This window comes from Podarcis erhardii (assembly GCF_964252035.2).
Source record: "Podarcis erhardii genome assembly, chromosome: 16".
Lineage (NCBI taxonomy): Eukaryota > Metazoa > Chordata > Lepidosauria > Squamata > Lacertidae > Podarcis > Podarcis erhardii.
The window spans coordinates 25,975,039-25,999,393 of NC_138514.1; the positions used below are offsets into that span (position 1 = coordinate 25,975,039).

The 24,355-nt window shown below is 42.2% G+C and overlaps 1 protein-coding gene and 1 long non-coding RNA gene across 5 annotated transcripts; one reads left to right on the top strand and one right to left on the bottom strand.

Annotated features, from left to right (window-relative positions):
* Nucleotides 1-2: 2 nt before the first annotated feature.
* Nucleotides 3-18,776, top strand: CRCP (CGRP receptor component). Of its 4 annotated transcripts, none has more exons than XM_081843836.1 (6): nucleotides 3-141; nucleotides 6,380-6,416; nucleotides 6,890-6,988; nucleotides 8,051-8,145; nucleotides 13,323-13,380; nucleotides 16,861-18,776. In XM_081843836.1, exons 1-6 carry the CDS (start codon nucleotides 134-136, stop codon nucleotides 17,005-17,007), a joined length of 444 nt encoding a protein of 147 aa, XP_081699962.1. In that variant the 5' UTR covers nucleotides 3-133; the 3' UTR covers nucleotides 17,008-18,776. The 4 variants fall into 4 exon arrangements, with proteins under 4 accessions (XP_081699962.1, XP_081699963.1, XP_081699960.1 ...); XM_081843837.1 differs by lacking the exons at nucleotides 3-141; nucleotides 16,861-18,776 and adding exons at nucleotides 425-550; nucleotides 14,906-16,854; XM_081843834.1 differs by lacking the exon at nucleotides 3-141 and adding an exon at nucleotides 433-550.
* On the bottom strand, nucleotides 9,115-24,126 carry LOC309331571. Its single transcript, XR_014151898.1, has 4 exons — nucleotides 23,987-24,126; nucleotides 21,145-21,318; nucleotides 11,872-11,958; nucleotides 9,115-9,387 (listed from the first exon to the last, which is right to left on the bottom strand). It is a non-coding gene; the product is annotated as an uncharacterized lncRNA (long non-coding RNA).
* Nucleotides 24,127-24,355: the final 229 nt, after the last annotated feature.

Consider the following 24,355-nt stretch of genomic DNA (forward strand, 5'->3'; position numbering starts at 1 on the left):
AAGAGGCGAAGCCGCGGCTGCCTGAGCAGCGACGCGGGCGGAGACGCCGCCGCCGGGAAAGGCGGCGGAGGGCCGAAGGGAGGAGCGAGCCAAGGCGGCGCGAGAGGGAGGAAGAGGCCGCGGCGTGGGCAAGATGGAAGTGTAAGATGGCGGAGCGGCCGCGCAAGCCTCGCTTGCTCCGAAGTCACCCCGTTTCTCTCTCCTCTCCTCCCCGCCGTAGGATAAGGGGGGGATTCCCTGCCTATTAGGGGGGGGTGCGCGTGTAAATTCAGGGGAGTGGGTGAGGCCGTTCAGACTCGGGTGGGAGGAAGAGGGGGATTCCTGGAATGGTCCTTTTTCCTGAGGTGAATTTCCTCACATTTAGATGGCTATGGGGTTATTTGGGTGGCTAAGGGATTTTAATTTTTTTTTTTTTGGGGGGGGGGAGATACTTCCTACTTGAAGGGATTCCTGGAATTGACCTTTCCCTAGGCAAACTTTCTCACATTTAGATGGCTATGGGGTTATTTGGGTGGGGGAAAGAGGTGACCTGCAGCTGCCCTTTCCAGAGGTAAATCTCACATTTAGATGGCTATGGGTTTTTTGACGGGCTGAGGGGGGGGGGGAGTTTCTGTGATGTGGGGGGAGCAAATGGAGAGGTTGATTCCCAGGAATTGGCAATGCCTGAGGTAATTTCCTACTCTTCCCCACCCCCCAAAAATACCATTGGAGGGATAGCTGAGGAAAAGGGGGGGGGGATAGAAAATGAAATCATTCCTAAGAGGGAGAGGTGAGATGGGGGTCCTGGAATTGGCATTGCTTGATGAAATTTCCTAAAACAAAAGAACACCAATATATTTGAAGGGATGGTTGAAGAAATGAGGGTGCTGGCGGGATGTCTATAGAAATTCCTCTCCTCATAAAAGTTCTGAAGGGCTGAATGAACAATCGGATGGGTGCAGACCTCGTTCTTGGGAACACAACATTATTTTTATTTTTTCATTTCATAAAATTTATGCACTAGATTGTAAAAAAAAAGAAAAACCCTCAAAGTGACATACAATGCAAAAAAAGATAAAACAATAAAATTACCACTAGAAACAATTTAAAACATTGAAAAAAATAAAATCAGTAAGCTAAAAAAAGGGGTAAAACAGGCACCAGCATTCTAAGTATCTGGGTAGGCTTGTCTATAAATGATAATATTTTTAGGAGGTACTGAGCATACGGACAAGGGGCTGCCTGATAAACTTGCAGAGATAAAAGGAGATGACTGTCCCTTCATGCAGGCTCACGATTTAATGCAACAGTACAAAATGAAAAGCGAGTGAGGAGGGCAGAGGAAAGCAGATGAACCCAGGACCCAGTTTTTGAAGTTATATAATCTCAGTGGCATCATCTGGCTTCCTGCTTTCAGTGGCGCTGTTAACATTAATTTTAGACTCTAGGTTTAATGTTCTGTTGGGTGGTAATATGTATTTATTCCACTTTTGTTCCCCTCCATTCTGCTGAGGGGAGCTCTGGGCTTCTGCACCAAAATCCTGACCATTGCCTGCTTTTTAAGTACACTACACACAATATCCAGCAGCTCTCAGTCTTCTGGCTAATGGATGGGGCCAGAGTGTGGGTATGTCTACTGAGAGTAAAACATGCACTGCAGGGTTGCACTGCAGATTTTGTTAAGATTTCCCTAACTGACGGTCACCTGTTTGTGTCACCTACAGGTTACCAGGTCTGTGGATATTTTTATGCATGATCATCTATTTTTAATTCAGAATGATTAATCTACAAGGGGGGGAGAGGACATTTTTGTGTCACATGAATGTCTGTAAAATATTTCCATATAGCACCCTTCACCAACCTGGTATATTCCAGATGCTGGGGACTACAATTAGCCAGACTTAAACATCTAGAGCAGGGATCAGCAAACTTTTTCATTTTTTTTTTAAAATAATTTTTATTAATTTTACAACATAAACAAAAAACAAACAAACATAACACGACTTCCCCATACCTCCCCTTCACTGCATTCTTGTTTTAAAATTTTTTAGCAATCCTTCATCCATTTTTATATTTAATTCTCTTTAAAATTTTCTTAAGCTTAAATTTTTACAGCTGTAATTCTTTATATCAAATCCCTTGACATCTTAACATTCCGAAATTTTACAACAATTTTTAAGATAGATTTTGAATTTTTTCCAGTCTTCTTCCACTGTCTCTCTCCTCTGGTCACGAATTCTGCCGGTCATCTCTGCCAGTCCCATAAATTCAGTCACCTTGGTCTGCCAGATCAGCAAACTTTTTCAGCATGGGGTGGGTCCACTATCCCTCAGGCATTGTGGGGGTCCGGACTATATTTTGAAAAAATAAATGAATGAATTTCTATGCCCCACAAATTACTCAGAGATGCATTTTAAATAAAAGGACACATTCTACTCATCTAAAAACACGCTGATTCCTGGACCGTCCATGGGCCAGATTTAGAAGATGATTGGGCCAGGCCTTAGTTTGCCTACTTATGATCTAGAGGGCACCAGTTCAGCAGTGGCTGTTTCATGGGGCCTTTCTTACAACCAGCACACATAACAGTTTGTGAGGTTAAGTCTGAAAATAGAAAGGATCCTGCACACTGGACAATATTGCCAGCTTTTCTTTCTTCCACACCCTCATCGTTGCTCATTTTCTGCTTCGCTCTGTCTTGGCCCAGTCCCATCCTTGCAAAAACAAAAGTAACAAACAAAAATGAATTGCCTGGGACTGGATAAGTCAAAAGCAAAGTCCATTAGTAGTTGCTAGGATAGAGCAGCTTCATTTTCATGAAGTGAAAATCAAATCCCTGTGTAAAGTTTTTTCATACTTGAGAAATATTGGTTCTTCATTAACATAGAAACACTAAGCTTTAATCAGTGCCTCTACAAGAAGTGATTAACTGCAGGGCTGACATGTTTATATTCAGATTATTTAATATGAACTCTTTACCTCTGGAGGGCTCCAGGTTCCCCATTCCTGCACTATAGAAATTGGACTTACTCCATCTTCCCATATGATATTCATCATTCATCTTTACTATTTTTTTAATGCTGTTAAGGATAACTTTAAAAAAATAATATGGTTACTGTTGAGTGCCAGATGGAGAGTCATTTTTAAACACTTTACACATGTTATCACAGAGCGGATTGTGTGGGATGAAGGCCACCATCATGCTGAAGCTAAATTGGTCTGGTCAGTGTCTGGATCGGAGGCCGGCTGGGAACCACATGTGGGTTCCATGATGAAAGAAAGACAGGGCATAAATATAAGAAAAATAAATTGCAAGCAGTTTTTGTTGCAAATGAAAACTTACGGGTGGTAGCAAGGGTCTTGACAAAAAGATGGGTTTTGAGAAGTTCATTTTGAGTTTTGTTCATAGAAATGTATTTGGTTAATTTGAAAGTTGTACTGGACATGATTGTCTTTATTTAAATGGAAACCATCTTAAAGTTGCACATTTTCTTCGTTTATTACTGTGTCTTCCCCAGAAAGGAAAAAGGTTCCTCCCCACTCCCCCCAGGGTGTCCTGAAGTAGAAATGGATGGGGGTTATATTTGGTACAATCTGACCCTATGCATTTTTACTCAGAAGTCCCACTAACTTTACTAGTACACAGTACCAAGTACTTATGTTGCAATCAAACTGTGTGTGTGTATGTGTGTGTGTGTGTGTGTGGCAATGTCAACTGGTATCATTCTTAGGATATTGATATAGTTGCACTCAAGACGGAAATACAAAAATAGATTAAATTGTCTGATAGTAGTTCCATATTTTCCAGCAAGACTTAACGCACTGAAAAGAGCCTTGACCTCCCTGAACCTTCTGATTTATTATGAAACAATGCAAACTTTTTCTCTTTTTGCTCCAAATGGGACCACCCTTTGTTTTAAATGCACTTCATCAACAATAATTCTTCCTAGACCGATTAGTACATTCAGTTGCTTTCTGTACTGTGTTCTCCTTTATTTTATTTTATGTGGGCATTAAAAAAATGGACTTTGGTCATAGAGAATCTGCAGGGATTTCTCCAGATGTAGATGGAATGCAAAGATAGCCCTCTTCCAAAGAATCAAATATACGTATCAACAAAAAGCAGCAACCGTTTTTGCAATGCATGAATGTGTGTGTTTGTGATCTTGCTTGCTTGCTGAAGTTTCTGCTGGATCAGCAAAATGTGTGATGAGAACTGCACCTCAGCGTATTTTCAGAAGGGGGTCCCCTCTCCCCCCCCTCACCCTATCCCAATGCAATTTCAAAAACAATGCTAGAAACTGTGGAAGTTTGTGGAAGAGGCGTTGAACTTGTTTGAAAGTGATGAGTATGACAGTTCTATTCAAACAGTTGGCTGTGCTTGACATAATACATTGTACTTTTAAATATGTTGCAATAGGGGGACCCGAGAATAGCCTTACCCTCCTCCTTTTATATAGCTGTGGCAACTTTCTGTTGTTAGTGCTGTCTGTCTGTTCAGCAGAACCCATTGTCCTGAGGATGTATAGCGGTCGCGGCTTTGTGGTGTTTTTGTTTTGTTTTAAAAACTAACATTCTATTTATTTATAATGGAAAGAAATTAAATAATATTGTAGCTTAATCGGGATTGTGCTTAAATAGTAAACAATAGCTAGCAAGTCCCAATGGAATTGAATCTAAGCAATTGTAAATAAGTGTGGGTTGCAGTAGTGCTTGCTGGCTGTGGAACATGCCAGTCTGTTCCATCTCTAGTTGTGCTTTAAAAAGGTATTTATGTGTGGCTGGTTGCTTAAATTTGAGGGTCCACATTTGTGAATGGTGTTGATAGCAATGCAGGAATCTTGGGAGCTTCCTATCTATCCTATGGAATGACTAGATAGCATCCACAATTGGATGTACATTTGTTCCCTGATTCAGCAGATGATATGATGTTTGTTATCCCACTTCTCCATTTCTAAAGAAACAAGGCAGTGCGAAATTTATAAATAACAAGTAAAGCAGTTCAGAAGGTACTGAGACAGTCAGCAAAAGTTCAGGCAGCATAGAAAGGGACATCAGCAACTCAACAGGGCCAGCACAACTGCCGAGGTTTCAAGGCAAGCTCAGCCTCCTTAGGCAGGGAATTTTGCAGCCTTCTGATACTGCCAACAAGGCCCTCTCCCAAAGAACTGTTGTGACCCAGCCAACATTTCTGATGTTGAGGCACAGAAGGAAACTTCTCCAACAGACCTAAACTCATGGGAATGTTTATAGCTTGGGTCACCAGGGGCATAGAAGGGTGGTTACTGGTCATTGCTAAGGGGGGAAAATTAAAGTCCCGCTCAGAAACAGTGTTGTGGTGCGGGGAATATCTGCCCCCTTCATATCTGACAGTTAGTGGCTCTTAGAGGGGGAGCAACAAACCTCCACTTTGCATTTACCCCTCCTGTCGCTATAAGCCTTTTGCTGGAAAAATAATAATAAGTAGCAACAGCCGCTACACACAACCAGTTGCGTGAAACTGATTTGCATCCAGATAAGTGCTTATAGGACTGCAGCCTTAAACATGCAGGAAAGCTCTTTCCTTAGCAGATATTTTGACTCCATAGAGGTAGTTTATAGCAAAGTTAGACTATGCATTTCTAGGACCAACTCATGTTTTTAAACAAGGACTTAAGAAGAAGAGTCCTGCTGAATCAGGCCTTAGTCTAGCATCCCATTTCCCACCATGGTCAATCAGATGTCTGTAATCAGCCAACAAAGAGGCATGAAAGCAACAGCACTATCCTACTGGTATTCCCCAGCAACTCATATTTACAGGTACTCTGCCTCTGGATGTGGAGGTACATGGATTGTATACACTGTATAACTTTAAAGCACACCCCTGCCCCCTCCAAAAATGATTATTTAATTAACCCTCACAAAGCTATAATTCCCAGTACCCTTAACAAACTACAGTTCCCAGGATTCTTGGGATAACAAATGTGTCTCAAATGTATGGTGTGTGCACAGAAATGGTTAACAGACACTGATAGACAAATTCATAGTGAAGTCTGATCCCTGTCTAAAGCCATCTTGTGGCAATGAATATGTGCTGTGAGAATTAAGTGTGTCCTTGTCTATGTGTCCTTGTCTATGTGGGCAGTGAGTTTCTGAGTTTGCCAGTTCTCTTTCAAACGAAGCCTGTATGTAAGCTTAATTGTAATGGTTGGCTTTGATGAGATGTGTCCACTCACACATGTGTAGCCTCACCCAAGCCTGTTACAAAACACTGGGAAAAATGGAACTGAGGAAATATACTTTAAAAAAATAGTTCTTTTGGAGCTTTGTAACGGGAGGCAGGGGTTTCTAAGGTGGATTTTCCACACACACGCCAACACATCTAAAGCACCTTAACATATTTTATTTATTGTTTTTCTAGGAAAGATGGAAATGCAGCTCTTCTGAGCAATTATGAGGTACAATCATTTTACTGCAATTATAATTTATGTGAAGTCCTGCCCTATTCAGAATGCTAGTTTTAACCTTTGTTCCATGCCAGATCAACAAACAAAGCTTGCATTGTAGTCATGCATTTCTTGGAGGAGTGGGGAATATAAATGTTGAAATGTTCCTAGAGCCAAAATTTTAAAAAGTTCTTCTCACTGGGGTGAAAGCCGCACCCCTCTGAAAATTTGTTTTTAAGGTCCTATTTTCCATAAAAATGTGTGCTTGCTCTCTCTATCTGCAATAGAATGATATATACTTGACCTACAATAGTTGTTATGAGCTCATTTTGAAGATCGGAACCTCTTTCAAAAAAGTAAGAGAGCCACATACCAAAATTAGCAGAAAGAACAGGAATTAAATGGTTCAGCTCATATGAATGGTTCAGCATTATCAAAGCTCTGATGGCATTTGAGGCCCCTCATAGCAAAGTTCTTTCTTTCAGGTGTATAAGTTGCTGACTGATCTAAAGCAGCAGCGCCGAGAGACCGGGAGAAGCAAGCAGAGTGCTGGGCAGCAGAATTTGAATACTATCATGTATGAAGTGAGTAAAACCAACAATGGAAATGATCCTGTCCCAAGCTGCAACCTTCTCTCCACATCCCACTAGCCATTCTTCTATGGACAGGATCCCCTTTTTGCCAGCTCCCCCTCCCTCACCTCTCCCAGCCCTCCTCACACACAAGAGCATTTGAAAAAGAGAGAGAGAGAAGGATGGAAAAAAATGTGCTTCTGCTGTCTTGATACCATTCATAATTTTAGGTAGCACAGTTATATCCACATGCAGTTTTCTAAGCCAGAAAAACTAACCTATTTAAGCTCTCTTTTTTTAAAAAGGGAACATAGAGCCTTTGACTGAACCAGACCAATCTATCTATCTAGTTCTGTACTGTGAACACTGACTGGCAGCGGCTCGCCAGGATTTCAGGCGGGGTCTTTCCGCAGCCTTACCTGGAGATGGTGGAAATTGAATCTGGGGCCTCCTGCATGTAATGCATGTGCTATTTATTCCATTGAGCTATGGTCCTTTTCCTGAAAATGAAGATTTCAGTCCTCATGGTTCTGAAAAAAGGTCTGATTTTAACTAGGAACATAGGAAGCTGCCTCAGAGTGAATCATAGTGTTGGTCCATCTAGCTCAGTATTGTGTACACAGGTAGCCAGTAGCTCTCTGGAGCTTGAGGCAGAACTCTTTTTCTAGCCCTACCCAGAGATGCTATTTCGTATTGTACCCTGCAGCCTTCTGCATGCTTTATCAGTGAGCTGTGTTCCTTTCCCACATATGCCCCAATCATTTTTATTTTATTGTTCTGTACTCTCTTTATTTCTAATTATGAACATTAACAGGTGTGAAATAAGAAAATGTGTTATGTCATCATTAAACATTTGACCTCTGGATTTCCTGCCCAGTGAATATTTTAATCAGTTTGATCATCATTTCCCTATTTGGTTACAACATGGCTGTGATACATTTGCTAATCTGAAGAGCAGTGTTGCTTTCAGAGAACATTGTTCCTGCTTTGGAGGGATCAGCTTTTAAGTTAGACTTGAAAAGGAGGCATAAAGGTAGACTGAATCTGCACAATTATCTTTTTCTGCCCTTCTAGACACTGAAATACATATCTAAGACACCATGCAAATTCCAGAATCCTGAGGTTGTAAGAGACTTCCTCTTGGCACTGAAAAGCCACAAGTTAACGAAGTAAGTCATTAATATTGTAATGTGGGTTGATGGATTGTAGCTGCCAGAAGAGAGGTTCAATTATTCCAACAGTTGACAAGAGGATGAAATTCCTTCCCCCAATCTGCTGCTTCTCCCATGCAACCCCCTCCATCCCAAGCTTTGCAGGAGTGAGGCAGCAACCCAGCACTGTGTGTGTTAGTGACTGCTGAGCTTGGCCTTGATGTATGATGCTTTTGAATTTCTGGTTTCAGTATATGCTAACCCATAGTAAAGCATGAATTTCTGAAGCACAGGGAGGTGTCAAGTGATGAAAGAGCTTGCCGCTGCCAGCAGTCATTGGCTAGGACTTAATTATTTGGTTTGGGCACATTCAGTGTTTTATTTTTCTTCCAATGAACCACTGAAAGAGTGCTTGTAACCTTGGTGGTTGTATATACAGGCAGGCACCCTCTTCACAGTCCCTCCAGGGTGTGTGTGACGACTGCATCTCAAGTCTCTTTCTGTGCTCCAGAGGGACTTTGCTATATATTTTTCTCCCAAAGTATGTATGTCTAAATGTATTTTATCCTAAAATAATAATTTTATATACATACTGGTATGCTCTTTGAGCTGAGAGCTGCAATATAGAATTCAAAGAAATGCAAAATCTGAAAGGTAACTGCATTCATGGGATGTGTGGATTAGATCCATTTGTATCAGAATTAGCAAAAAACAAATTTCTCAAGCTTTTCTCAAAACAAAATAAAAAAATTCCTTCCAGTAGCACCTTAAAGACCAACTGAGTTAGTTCTAGGTATGAGCTTTCGTGTGCATGCACACTTCTTCAGATATCTGAAGATATTCTTCAGGTATCTGAAGAAGTGTGCATGCACACGAAAGCTCATACCTAGAACTAACTCAGTTGGTCTTTAAGGTGCTACTGGAAGGAATTTTTTTATTTTGTTTTGACCATGACAGACCAACACGGCTACCTATCTGTAACTCAAGCTTTTCTGACAGTGCTATGATGAAATGAGTGGGAGGATACTTTCCCTTACCCCCCTTCAAAGCTGACCAAACTCTGTGTTCTGTTTTCAAGCAGATTGGACTGGTTCTTCTCATTCTTCTGTGAGGCGCCAGTGCTAAGTCTTTATCCTTTAGTTCTACTTAGCAGATGTTTGTGCCTTTGCAATCCGGTGGGCTCCATGTTTTCAAAGTAGCGATGAAACTTGTCAAAAGCAATCAGTCCCAAGAGATGGATGAGTGAATCTGCTTTTCAATCTGTTATCTTTTACCGGATTTTCCGGTTTGAAGCATTACTTTTTCTCAGTGGCTTTGTAGATTTTATTTTATTTCCACTGGGCAGGTCCAATTTACAGCAGGAAAAAAAATCCAAGAGGAACATTGCTGATAAGCATAGGATATAAAAATAAAACAAATGACATACCCTTGGGGTCAAAGACCAGTGCATACAAGCATATAGCGGTTATAAATGTGAAAATATCTTTAATGACATTCAAGGTACCAGCGTTTTAAACTGAAAGTCCAGGTATTCGCTTAAAAAAAGTTTTTATTAATATATTTTCCATAAGTAAAAAAAAAAAAAATACATTCAGCATCTCTGTTTACAAATTGTAGAGTCCTTCATACAGGTTAGTTATAGTCAGTTTGAGACGTCGCTGTTATAGGCAATATGGGCTTGACAGGGAGAGAGGGCATTACTCCTCCTAAACCATAAGCATGCAATTTATGAGAAAACATGGAACTGCAGATTGTAAAGTGGGTATTAATTCTGGTGGAATTACCACTGATATCCCTTCCATAAGCCTTTTTAAAATGTATTAGTGATATGCAACATGAGTTATACTCAGAGTTGACTCATTGAGAACGGTAGATACTCTCTGAGTATAAAAAGGTAAAGGACCCCTTTAATGTCTGGACAAAATATAAAGACTTATTGGAAAATAAAACTCCAAGGTGGCTTTCACCTCTGGAGGTTAAGGCCCGAAAAAGACCCAATATGGAGGCCAAATGGCCAAAATATTGGGAAATATTAGAAAAAGATGGAGACAATTGGAAATTGCAGAGTTTGGAGAAAATGAAGGATAAGGTGCGAGACTGGTTACATTATGCTCAGATTAAAGAAGTTTTTAAAAATGACAAAAAGTTAGGGTTCCAGGTGGAGAAATCGAAGTTAGAAACAGAATTGTTAGAACCAAAGACCAAGGTACTATCTAGAATGTATAACTTGCTGCTAAAATGGAATACACAAGACGAAATGGTTAAGTCGGCTATGATAAAATGGGCACAGGACATTGGGCATAACATTATGTTTGAGGACTGGGAAAGGTTGTGGACCACTGGGCTGAACTTCACCGCATGTAATGCTCTGAAGGAAAATGTAATGAAAATGATATATAGATGGTACATGACCCCAGTTAAACTTGCCAAAATATACCATTCGTCTGATAATAAATGTTGGAAATGCAGAGAAAATGAAGGAACATTCTTTCACCTCTGGTGGACATGCCCTAAGGTGAAGGCCTTCTGGGAAATGATATATAATGAGCTGAAAAAGGTATTTAAGTATACCTTCACAAAGAAACCAGAGGCCTTCCTTCTGGGTATTGTCGGCCAGAAGGTGTTAAAGAAGGATCGAACATTTTTTATGTATGCAACAACGGCAGCAAGGATTCTTATTGCAAAAAACTGGAAAACTCAAGATTTACCCACACTGGAAGAGTGGCAGATGCAGCTGATGGACTATATGCAACTGGCCGAGATGACCGGCAGAATCCGTGATCTGGGAGAAGAGAAGATGGAGGAAGACTGGGAGAAATTTAAGATGTATCTACAAAAACATTGTAATTTGGTTGAATGTTAAGAAGGATGCTAGATTATAAAAAATTGGCCACCACTAAACTAGATTTAAATTTGATGATAAGTGAGACTAAAGATAATAAAAAAAATTTTTGGAAGAAGTGCTAGATTATATTTGAATGAGTGGACATGAGATTGTAAACAAGTTGATAATTTGTTTGGAAAAAATTTTTAACGATGTAAATGGGAGCGGGAGACGTGAGGGAGTCCAAAGAAGTGTTGAAATTGTTGTAAAAGAAGTAAGATTGTTTATTATGTGTGCATTTATATTTAAAAACCTTAATAAATATTTATTAAAAAAAAAAAAAAAGGTAAAGGACCCCTGATAGTTAAGTCCAGTCACGAACGACTGTGGGGTTGCAGCGCTCATCTCGCTTTACTGGCCAAGGGAGCCGACGTTTGTTCGCAGACAGTTTTTCTGGGTCATGTGGCCAGCATGACTAAGCCGCTTCTGGCAAAACCAGAGCAGTGCACAGAACCGCTGTTTACCTTCCCGCCGGAACGGTACCTATTTATCTACTTGCACTTTGAGGTGCTTTTGAACTGCTAGGTTGGCAGGAGCTGGGACCGAGCAATGGGAGCTCATCCCGTTGTGAGGATTTGAACCACCATCCTTCTGATCGGCAAGCCCTAGGCTCAGTGGTTTAGACCACAGCGCCACCTACGTCCCTTTCTCTGAGTATAACCACCCTGCTATAATTATACAAAATCACAAACGGAACTAGGAATGCATGATACAAAAATATGCCAAAGAACAGTTTGAAAAATAAATGGCTCCCAGTCTGTTTTGAAGTTTGCCTCAAGATTTTGGTGTTTCCCTGTAGGTAGTCAGATTTGAAAGATCAGTATTTTTACAATGCTGATTAAACCAAAATGAAACCTTACCAGATTACATGCAAGGATACTATGCTGACAGCAGAGGGAGCTACTAGTTCAGAGTTCTTGTTTGCGGGATTAGTACATTGTTGCTTCCTGAGTGGAAAGATAGGCAAGAGAAGTAAGTAAATATTGAGCCACAATTTGCCAGGGAGTTCTCGGGAGCAAGCCTTGCTGGATTGAATGGAGGCTGAATTTTCCAGGGGGTCTTAAGGCGGGAGAAGTTCCCAGTGCCCTTGAATGACCATTGTTACTTGCTTCTGTTCTTGCATTACCATTTCAGAATAATCTATTTGGTTTAGTTTTGTTTGTCTGGACCTAAACAAATGCTAAGAGAAATTGTTTTTCTATTATTGTTAATATTTTTAAGAACATAAGAAGGGCCTGCTGAATCAGGCCCATGGCCAGTCTAGTCCAGCATCCTGTTCTCACAGTGGTCAACCAGATGCCTGTGGGAAACCTATAGCACAAGCACACTTTTCCTGTGTTTTCCTGCAACTGGTATTCAGAAGCATTGCTACCTCCAAGCATTTAGACAGAGCACAGTCATCATGGCTAGTAGTCATTTGTAGCTTTTTCCTCCATGAATTTGTCCAGTTGTCTTTTAAAACAATCTAAATTGGTGGCCACCATCGCCTTCAAACTCCACTATATCTTTTCTTAGGTGAAGCAGCCATAACTGTACACAGTACAGTAAGTCTGCAACTTGCACACATATAACTTACGTGCATTCAGCTTTAAGTGAATGGTAAATTTAATTTTTTTTTTTTTAAGGGGGTGGGGTTCTGGGGAAAATGGCTTTCACCATAAGAGGATCATACATTCAGCTCTGGGAGATGTTTTAATTGAGTTCAGATTTTCCCTGAGGTTATTTTAAAAACAAACTTATATCTTAACGTTGTTAAGAAATTAAAACTGATTTACATGTTTAAAAATCCATGGTTTTTTTAAAAAAAATATTTTTATGTACCCTGCTGATGAGTCTTCCCTACTCCACTTTTTGTCTTCCTAGAGCATATTTGTGCACCCCAGAATATGAGCCTCCTAAAGGGTTTTTTCTGGCGCCTCTGAACTTGAAATATTTTCTTTTCCAACTGTCTCTGGGACAGCTCTATGGAAAAGTGTGCTGTGGGTTGTAGTCGGCATCCAAAGAATCCTGGATTCAGAAAGAGTAGTGGTTTTGAGTGTGTCTGAGCAAAGAGTTACAATGGAAATTGGATGGTTTTAAAACTTTCGGGCTACTAAATGCCACAGTGGGTTTGGGTTATGGATGTGGCCATGAGCCTGTTTCCAAGCTCCCAAATGGTTTCATTTTTGCCTGTTGTGCATCTCATCTGAGGTCAAGCTGCAACTTTGGCTCTTCAGCCATTGTTTTGTGGCCAAGAAGTGTTAGCATGCGGATGGCTGCTGTAACCAGAATCCCTAAATTATATGGTGTTGTGTTCTTTGCATTTGCACAGGGCAGAAAAACTGCAACTTCTCAACCTCAGGCCTGTGACTGCCGTTGAGATCCAGTTGGTAAGTTGTGAAGCTTCCAGGTGTTCCAGGCCCTTGAAGAGCAGTAACCCTTTTCCTTTTGTGTCCTAAAATGTTCAGAGTCTTTTGATGCTGCTCATTGACCTTTTTATATTTCCTGCTCCTTCTGTGTTGTTTCCCCGACTGTCCTCCACCTACCTTGCTGTTTAATTGGGCCCTAACAACCCCAGTGATTTTGCCAGCGTTGTCACAAAGTGACATCTGATGTGATGACATCATGGACAACAGTAAATGAGCCACGTAGTTGGACACACCTGCGCTGCTTAAATGGCATTGAGGGGGAAATGGGGTGGGAGCCAGCAGAAGACAGATAAACTTCATGCAGCTGTTTAAAATTTTTGTGCCCTGCTTTTTAGTCTGTAGTCAGTTTTTCTTTTCTTTTAAAATGTTTTTTATTGTATCTTTGCTTTTGGGTTGTAAGCCTTCCTTAACAATTTATTTGAGGGCTGGGATTACATTTCAGGAATAAGCATAATTAATAACTAGAAGCAGCATTGGAACAGCACAAAGACATTCATAATTAGAAATCATTTGTGTTTTTGTCAGTCATAAGAATGAACATGATTATTGCATTTATAGCCCACCTTTCACTCTACGGGGCTCAAGGCTTACATAATTCTCTCTGCCATTTGATTGCCACAACAACCCTGTAAGGTGGGATAGGCTGAAAGAGAGTGACTGGCCCAAGGCCACCCAGTGAGCTTCATGGCCAGGTGGGGATTCGAACCCTGGTCTCCTTGGTCCTAATCACTACACCACACTGGCTCTCAAATTTAGTGGTTTTGGCTCAGACCTCTTTATGGCCAAGAGGATGATTGGTGGGGTGGGCACCAATCTCGTGCCAAAGTGTGTTGCACAGCATAGTGGGCCACATGAGAGGTGGTGAACAGGGAAGGGTGAGGATGCAGGAGGGGAAAGTCTGGTGGCAGTGGTGTATCCTAAAGGAGTGATATGAAAGGCCAGAGGGAAACACATGGAGAAGCAGCAGCTATGTTTGGCTGCCCCCTTTGGTGAGCCAGCTGGGGCTGCAGTTCAGAGGGTTCCACTAGATCAGGGGTCAGCAAACTTTTTCAGCAGGGGGCCAGTCCACTGTTCCTCAGACCTTGTGGGGGGCCGGACTATATTTTTTTTTGGGGGGGGGAATGAATGAATTCCTATGCCCCACAAATAACCCAGAGATGCATTTTAAATAAAAGCGCACATTCTACTCATGTAAAAACACACTGATTCCTGGACCGTCCACGGGCCAGATTTAGAAGGCGATTGGGCCAGATCCGGCCCCCGGGCCTTAGTTTGCCTACCCATGCACTGATGATGATGTACCCTCTGTCTCTAGAATGGTTTGTCCTAATCCTGGCTTGCTGAGTTGATCTACAAAGGCTAGAAGGTGAGCCCTATTAGGTCTGCTTGCCTGCCTGCCTGCCTGGCTGCTATATGTGGGTTTTCTCCCTCAGCCAGCATTCAGGGACTTAGTAAGTCCCAATTTCCACTCTGCTTGCCTCTCCAGGTTACCTAAAGCCTAGCAACCGAAGCTAACAGACCTTAAAGAACTGTGTAATAAACAGGTATTGACTGATGCGTCATTGAGAACCAATGTACCCTTGAGCACATAAAATGTCTGCTGTTTTAGAAGGAGATGAATAGCTGAAGTAAACACTCTGAGATGGCCTCTGCACCCGCTGAAGCTGTGGGAGTTGTTGAGTCAATGAAATGGGAAGAAGGCGATTTCTCTGCTCCCTCTTCCCTCTTCCCCCAACAAAAGGAAGTCCATTAGGTTACAGCAGATTGAAGACAAAAGGTGACTGCCAGGTTAATCCCCCCAATAAAAGCACTTGTTTCTAAACCTCTTCCTGAATGCAAAGCCTAGGAAATGGATCTGGAAGCTGAAGCATGTGGATATCATTCCATGTTGCAGAATTGACTTAGCAGTAGATTTCCCCTTCTTTATTTATTTGCGTGTGTGTGCTGTCTCTTTCCAAAGCAGTGTACAGCAAGCAGGAGGAAAAGAAACTGAAATACAAGCCATTGCAAGGAGAAATTAATTTGAGACTGAGTATAAAGAAGTTAAAGAGTGGGATCCTGCGTCAGCAAATGGTTAAGAGATGTTCTTTTTCTCATTGAGATAAGAGGCAGAGGCTTACGGGTCAGAGATGGAGACTTACGTATATCTGATTTTACTTGGCACGAGGAATAATTTTCTGTTTGCTCTTCTCATGATAATCATGATATGAAAATGTGACCGTCCTTTCAGAGAGTCTTTCTTTATTCCATTGAGGCAAATTCCCTGCAGTTCCAGAGAACAAAGGCCGATTTAAAGGTGTGGGTTGGCAGTTGCCATAGAAAAAGAAGGGACTATCTGGGTGTGTGTCCCCCCCAGAACAAGACATTTCTGAAAACATAATGTGTTAACATTTGAACATTAAAGAGATATTGTGTGTGTGTGTTTCCCAATGATCTCTTTGCAGCTTGTGAAAATTTGGTATTGGTTACAGTAATAGTTCATTGAGTTCCTTTATTCAGTACCATCGCTGTACATTTTTACACTGCCCAGTTTGCTGCTTGAACGACCACAACAGGAGGGCAGCAGCTTCCTGATCTTATCTCTCAGCTTAGCAAAGATGCAGCAGATCTGTGAAGTGCCTGACATCCTGGCATGCTTTGCCCAAAAGGGCCCTGTGGGCAAAATTCAGAGGCCTGGCAGGCCTAATGAGGCCCACAGGCTAGAGATTCAGCAGTGCTAGTCTGTCACATAGAAGGAAAACCTCCCAGATTTAGTGACTCTGTCACTTGCTTCTCTATTTGATTTTATGTCTGTTTCATTGATCCTCTTTTAAAAAACTTTTTAAAGAAGATCTTATTTTTTGTGTTTTAATCTGCTGCAGGTTTTATCCTTTTTTGTGCTTTCTATGAACTGCTGTGTCTCTTGCTCCAAAAGAAGAGTGTTCCAAGCATAAGAGAAATGTCCCAAATAAATAAACAGTTAGGTTTGCCAAACATTCTAGGAAGATAAGGAGCAGTTTCAGAAGACACAAGGAATGTTGGATTGAATTCACTGGGTAGAAATGAAGGGTTGGATCTAGACTGAGTTGGAGTGACAGCATGGTCCTATGAATGGTTATCCAGAAATAAGTCCCAATGAGTTCCCCAGTAACTGCTTCTAGGATTGCAGCTGTTGGTTTCCATTGAAATCAGTGGAATTTGAGCTCGTCACAGCTATCTCTTCACATCGATTTCATTGGGGCCTAAGCATCCCTAACTTAGCCTTCCACCACACCCATTTTGGCTATTTCTGCTTTTACAGTATTAGCCAACTGGCTGGGGCTGATGGGAGTAGTGGTCTGAAACATCTGGAAGGTACCAGGTTGGCAAAGTTTGTCTGTGCTTTTCCCTAAGGAACGGTTTGCTCTTAGCATGTGATGGTGGCAAGAGACCAGAGGTGGCTCACTGCTTTTTCCTCTGCAGATCGTGGAAGAAAGTGAGGAGAGGCTCACTGAAGAGCAGATTGAATCCTTGCTCCAGACGGTCACTAGAAATCTTCCTGGAGACCCAGAGCAAGAAGAGCAGCAGGAGTCAGCCATGGCTGCAGAGGAAGAAGGAGATCGGGCATAGAAAGACTTGGACCATGTGGGTGGTCTTGCCAAAATGTTATCACTGGGGAGAGTCAGCCAAACATTCCAGCTGCAAAGAGGTTCCAGGGAGGATGAAGACTCCCTCCTCCCTCATTTGCTGACTAACACACAGTGATATCACCCTGCAGTGTGTTTCATGTTTGTTTATTCTCCACAAGAGCAACAATTACCAACAACAGAATTCTTAACAAATGTTCTATTTGTGGGATAAGAAAACTGGATTTGTCTGAAATGCAGATGCTGTGGTTGGTTCCATGTGCCTTTTATGTGTGTACTCCTTTGAGTAAGATTTACATTCAGCGGGCCTTCTGATTACCAGTTGGTTTCTAGTGCTTCTGAATGACCCGACCTGTTTTGCAAAATACATCTCACAATTGATTTCAAAATCTTGTTCTGCTTCTTTATTTACTAGAGAGGTGTATCCAGTTTTTCTTCTCTCGCATTACCAGAGTGCAGGATCACCCAACAAAGTAAACTGGCAGTAGGTTCAGGACTGGCAAAAGGGAGCAGCTCTTGATGCAACACATGACCTTACAGAATTGATAGCCAACACATGAGCTCAGATAGCTGTAAAAAGAATTAGAAGGGCTGCAACTCAGGGGCAAAACATCTGCTTTGCATGCAGAAGGTCCCAGATTCAATCCCCAAGGGCATCTCCAAACAGAGCTGGGATGGACTCCTTGCTTCAAACCCTGGAGAGCAGCTGCTGGTCAGTGTAGACAACCCTGAACTAGATGGAAAACTGATGTTACTTGCATGAGTAAGTGGGGTGACACGATAACTCAATGGAACCTCCATGCACAGAAGCACTAGTACTTCTGAATGCCAGAGGCCAGGGACAAACAAGAGTGGAGAGTGTTGGATTTGTGCCCTGCTTATGAGCATTTGGAAGCATCCATCCAGTGTTTGGCGGAAATTGAATTCTGGACCTCATTCTGATCTCACAAGGCAAAACTTTCCCTGCTTTATGCCTCTCAACCAACAGCAAACAGTCTCTTCTGTCCTTAGGCCCTGTGACCCATTTTCCCTTCCCTTAACTTTTATATCCACACCTAATTCTATTAGGCCCTCTGACCCCAGTCATCATCCTTCTCCTTCGCCCAATCTGTGTTCTTCTCTCTTCAGCCTCGTTGCCTCTGGGGCCCCTCATCTCCTTAGTTCCTCAGTCTCCTGGACACTTTTGTCTCTCTGCTTCCTAGATCTCACATACTCCCCCTGCTTAGAACTGGTTTGGACTTAGAAAGCATAAAACATGAAGGACCTGGCTTTCATTACATCACTGTATTTAGAACACCAAGGTTGGAGACACCTGGCTTTTGCTATAGGGTTCCTGCCCTTCCCTGCCCTTGCAGTTCTGGGCATCTGTCAACATCTGCCCACCTCCTTCCCTCCCATTCATGGGAACACAGGGCCCATTTCTGAAACTTTGCATTTTGTGTTTGTAGAAGCTGTGTAAAAGAATGAATGCATGAAAAGATAAGCAGAGATGTGATTTAAATTTGGGGTGTGTGCTCTGTTTATCCAGGCAATGATACATATTTTTGCACGGTCTTTATCAGAACTTGACAGTTAATTATTAGGGCCTGTTAGTGTGTGAGGGACCAATCCCTGAAAGCAAAAACAAATAGAAATGTTCCTCAGCAGCTAAGAATGCATTCCCTTTCCCTCCCAGCACATTCTTCTGTTTGCGGATGTCGTGGTTTGTAAGCTTAGCTCGAATAAACCCCAGCCTGCTGTGCGAAGCAACTGCCTGAGGTGTGTCTTGAAAGGTTTGGAGACCTGGAATGTTTCTGCACCATTTGGTGGCCCAGCCAATAGTTTGGGGTCCAGCAACATTTGGAGGGCCAAAAGTTACCTATCCTAGATCTAACTCTTCAGAAGCCACATAGTAATGTTAAGTAGTTCACAAATAAACATCATGATCATATTGTGTTAAACCTCTTTAGGTATAAAAACTTTGGACTAGGATACCTTAGGGACCACCTGCTTCCTTCTATTCCTGTTTGATCACTGAGGATTTTGGGGGGAGTAGTCTCCCATGATTCACATGCTGTTTTAGTATTGTGGACCCAATTTTGTAGAACTCCCTCCTGGTTGAGGTCAGATAGACCCCCTTTCTGTTGAACCTCCAGCACCCAATGAATAGTTCTTTATTCCAGCAGGCATTTTAAGTGAATTCTGATGTTATAATTTTAACCACTATTGTATTGGGTTTTTGTATAAGCCACATAGAAGCAACTAATTTAGCAGCATATATAAGTTGTCAAAGTAAATAAAATACTTAGCTTTTTTGCTTGAGAATAGCGAAATGAGGAACAGTTCAACCTCCTATGCCCTTTTACTCAAAAGTAAACCCAGTGCTTCCATATACACTGCCCAGGCTTGCACCCCAGAGAGGTCACTGCAGGCGCTGAGAATCTTTAGTGGTTTGACTTCACCCCCGAGGTGCACTCCATTGTCTCCCGAGACAGACAGATGCCAAGAAGAAGAAGTAATATTTTAGTTCCTTGAGACTTATGCCCAAGTAAGTCAAGTACAGGACCTCAGCCTAATAGATTTGCTCTGGCAGCGGGTGAGGAAGTGCTACTTGGGCTTTCCTCCTTCACGGCCTCCAAGGCAGATCTCAACAAGCCAGAACACATTTACCAGCCTCTGGTGCTGATGGGAGTTGTGGTCTCTTTTTAGAAAACTGCCTGAAGATTTCTAATGCAGAAAGCTTGGGAATCTATAAGCAACTATATGAAGTCTTGTTACCTTTTAATTAGATGTTGCATTTTTATTAGATGTTATTTTTTGTGGTTGATTTTTTTGCAGTTGTAACTTCCTTGTAATTTTTAATGTTATATTTTAAATTGTAACCACGCTAAGACCTAAGGGTGGATGGAGGGTGGGAAAATAAAATACAATAAATAGTCTAGAGGGCACCAGGTTGTCAAAGGCTGAGCTCGAACAATCAAAATGATTAGAAAAAGACAGCAGCAAGCCACAAATACATTGAAGTTGAATTGAAAACAACTGTTAAGAAGCAGTGCAGCCAGCAGCAGAAGCCTAGGAGAATAAAAAAATGTAACAGAGTCTAGACAATAAATTTGGTAGTTTTTGGATTTCTTTGGAAAAAGATCAAACTGGGGAGTGGGGTAGTTTGGCACCAGAACTTGGGAATGCTTATGTTTCCTGCTACTGAAATCAGCTGGGGGGAATAATTCAGAGAGAGGACATCAGATAAGAGAGAAACAGCTCAGCAGTGTGTGTATGGAGGAGTGGGACCTAAGATGGGATGGGCTTTGGTGAGAGGCCCGCAGGAAATGTCTGTGCTGCCAGCTTGAAGTTTTCCCAGTCCTTCATTTTTAGGCCCAGGCCAGGGAGACAGCTAATGATAATGCTACAGCCATGTGTGTGCTGCAGGGCTTTCCTAGATTACGCTTCTGTTGATTTTCCTAAGCTTTGCTTTTCAAGCCTTTGGCTGTTTCTCAGAAATAACTAGCTTTTTTAGAAAAGAAAAAGATGAGAAAACAAATGTGCTCCTGGTTTTCCATTTGATGCCTGGGTTTAGCCAGTGGTGTTGGGCACTGTCAATGGAGCTGCTGGGATTAGAAGACCTTTCTGGTTTTCCTGCCTGCTGAAGCAGAGATACCCCTCCTGGGTGTGTTCCAAACACACCATACTTAACTTTTAAAATAAGAGTTGTGGTAGGGAGTTGTGTTTAAACCTTCTAATTATGGCACGGAGTGTTCTATGAGCAGGTACAGTCTTTGATCCTCCTGACTCCGGCCTAGTGATGGAGTCAACTCTCTGACTCAACCCCTCCCCAATCTGCACCATGGCGGCAATAAAAGCAGCCTATCCTATTGTAGAGATTGCTGAGAATCATGACTGTAGAGTTGCTAAACATGATTTCTAGTTTTCCATAGGTTGGAAACACTTTGGGGCAGAGACTCGGAGATACTTCAGGACAAAGCTTATGTAGGCCGCTAACACACAGCACACAGTCATCAAAACATCTTTAAACGTCCTTCTACATAAAGAAAGGTTAGCGGTCATGGGATGTTAAATACGCACGGCTTCATAATGAGATCAATTTCCTTGGGGTGTTCCAAAACATGTGGTCTCAACTTACAACTTATCAGGCAGTTGTCTAGACAACCAGACCTTCAGCGGAGGCTCTTGACGTTCTTTTCCTGTATCTGTCCCTGGAACTTCTCAAGGAGATGCGGATGCTAACGCATGACAGACATAGGAACACATCCTTCCAGTTGTGCCACTTTCAGGGTCAGATAGGAGAGGTGGAATGCTACGTAGGAAGGAGGCATGAGTCACAAAGTGCAGGCGTGCAGAAATCATTCATGGATGCATTCTAGTCATTGGCTAAATGCAATTAATAGCAGAACATTTTTAAAATCAAAAAATCTACACCCTGGGTCTCTTAATTCTTATTTCATTAGTGAGACCAAGGCTGCAATTCTATATCCATTTACCTTTGTGTGAACACTGAATACAGCAAAGGCTTACCTCTCATTTAATCCCCAAAACAGGCCTGTGACGTAGGCTAGGCTGAGACGCAGTGATTGGCTCAAGGTCACCCAGTGAGCTTCATGGTTGAGTGGGGATTTGAACCTTGGTCTCCCAAGTCTTAGTTCAATTCAACCTCCCAAAGACACTCTGCACAAATTTCTGAAATAGAGCTGTAGGCTTCCAAAGGGTCTGGAACTTTGTTCCCAGAGTAGATGTTAACAGCCCCCAGACATGTTCCAAAAAGAAGTCAGTTTGAATGAGCACCCCACCCCACAAACTCCAGCCAGGAAACTCCACCTGCTACATTATTTCAGGTCATGCTGCTCTTGAAGGTGCAGAATTAAATGTACACACAAACTTACTACATATGTAGAATTATGAGGTTAATTTGGGATGACAGAGAGTACTACATATACGCACAAATGCTTCATGTCCGAACTGAGAGCAATCCATTTCAACCTGTCGGCTCATTGATCGCCCTTTAATCTTCCAAATCCAGGCAGTTCCATTTCTGCACTGTTGCTGATGCAACCCCCGTTCAAATATATAGATTTGGAGGCTAGCATTGCGTGAGCTGTCTCCAGGTACTGCTTGGCGTGTTTAACTTGCTTTTATTAGCAGACTCTCATCTCTCTGCTGTGACACGTCCCAGGTTCAGCTGTCAGCCAAAGTCTGATAGATCAAGCTGCACAGCTGACTTCTCCTAATGCACTGTACGTATTGTATGCATTTTATTAAGCTTCCCTCCTGCCCAGCAGAAAAGCAGATGTTTAGGAAGGTAGAGAGGTTGGGGAAAAGATGGGAGACCTGCAGAGTTTTAAAATACAAGAACAGTGCTGTAATACCAGGACTGGGGGGGGGGGGGATGTTGGAAGATTCAGGAAAGACAAAAGGACTTCTTCACATGCTGCAATGGCTACTAGCTCTGATGGTTTTCTCTGCCTCCATGGTTGGAGGCAATGATACTTCTGAATGCCATTTGCTAGAAATCATATTGATATTGAGGTATCTGGACTCTAGCCTGCATAATCCTGAATTCTAGATCAATGTAGAATGGCTGCAAGCCCCACAGCCAGCAGAAAGTATTCTGGACATGGGTAGAAGCATCGTGTGGCTGCCTGCAGGTTTTGGGAACCAAATAACTTGTTGATGATTAACATAGAAACTTTGGACTCGCATGCATAATCCGAACTAGTGGCTTGAGAGTTTAGTTTGCATAAAGTGCTTTTTCCTTCCTCCTAGAGGTGACTTTAAATTGGTAAGGGTGCCACCCTATTTCATCTCCCCCAAGTGTTTCAGGTGGGTTCAAGTGGATTGAGTGGTGCCAAATAATCTCTCAGTTTGCCCTGAATTTTTTGGAATATCTGGTTTTTATTTCTAAGAAATGTCATCATTCTTTTTTAAAAAATGAATACACAATGATCCAAGGCAGTTAACAAAAGTCACTATAAAAAACAACAACAACCACCCACCTCTCAATCAGATTAAAATTCGTATTGTAAAAGACCAACAACCAAAAAGATAAAACATGTTGAGCCATAAAAGGAAGGCTGTGATTCTAAGTATGCTTATGTGGCTGTGCATCCCATAAGAGCATAAGAAGAGCCTGCTGGATCAGGCCAATGACCCACCTAGCCCAAACAGGAAACTCAAGCAGGGCCTGGCCACAAAAGTAGCTCTCCCCTCCTTTGGTTTCCAGCAACTGGCATTCAGAAGCATTGCTGCCTACCTAAGTTAAATATGCTTATCAAAGAAATGCCAGAAATTACAAAAGAGGGAAAAATGTAAAAACCTGCAGGCATAACTTCGAAAAGAGACTTACTGGACTCTCTTTTTAAAAGAAACTGAACACTGTGAACCTTGGTGTTCAAAGCAGTTTGCAGGGATGACGTCGGTCTGAGATGCCTCCACCCGATGTGCCATGGATTAAGAATTGTGATGCCTCCTCCCCTTCTTTACACTTTGCTCTGGCTTCTGGTTAGGCCTCCTTGGCCCTCTGGGGTCATTTGTTCCAGTCTATGAGAAGAGTCTGGCTGCTGGATCAGGCCTATCTAGTGCAGCACCCTGTTCTCACAGTGGCCAACCAGATGGCTGTGTGGGGAAACCCAAAAGCAGGACCTGAGCACAAGAGCCTTCTCCTTTCCTTTGCATTCCAGCAACTGGTGTTCACAAGCATTGCTGCCTCCAACGTGGAGACAGAGGGCATAGCCAGCACAGCTAGTAGCCACTGATAGCCATATCAGCCATGGATTTGTCTAAGCCTCTTTCTAATCTAAGCCCTCCAGGCTGATGACCATCACTGCCTCCTGTGGCAGAGAGTTCCATAGTTCAACTATGAGCTGCCTGAAGAAGTATTTTCTTTCTTCTGTCCTGAATCTCCGAACACAATGGGTGTTCACAAATTCTAGTGTAATGAGAGAGGGAGAAAAAACATTTTCTCTACCCACTCTTTCTGTGCCAAGCATCATTTTATAAACTTCTATCGTGCCACATCTTAGTCGTCTTTTCTCTAAACGAAAAACCCCCAAGCCTTTCCTCATGGGGGAATCGCTCCATCCCGTTTTAATCTGCAAGGCTTTTTCATGCCTTATCCACGTTGTAGGGAACAAAAAATTCCTTCCAGTAGCACCTTAAAGACCAACTAAATTAGTTCTAGGTATGAGCTTTCGTGTGCATGGCTCATACCTAGAACTAACTTAGTTGGTCTTTAAGGTGCTACTGGAAGGAATTTTTTGTTTTGACTATGGCAGACCAACACGGCTACCTATCTGTAACTGGTTGTAGGGAACAGTAGCAGTACTCAATGCAGCTATTAT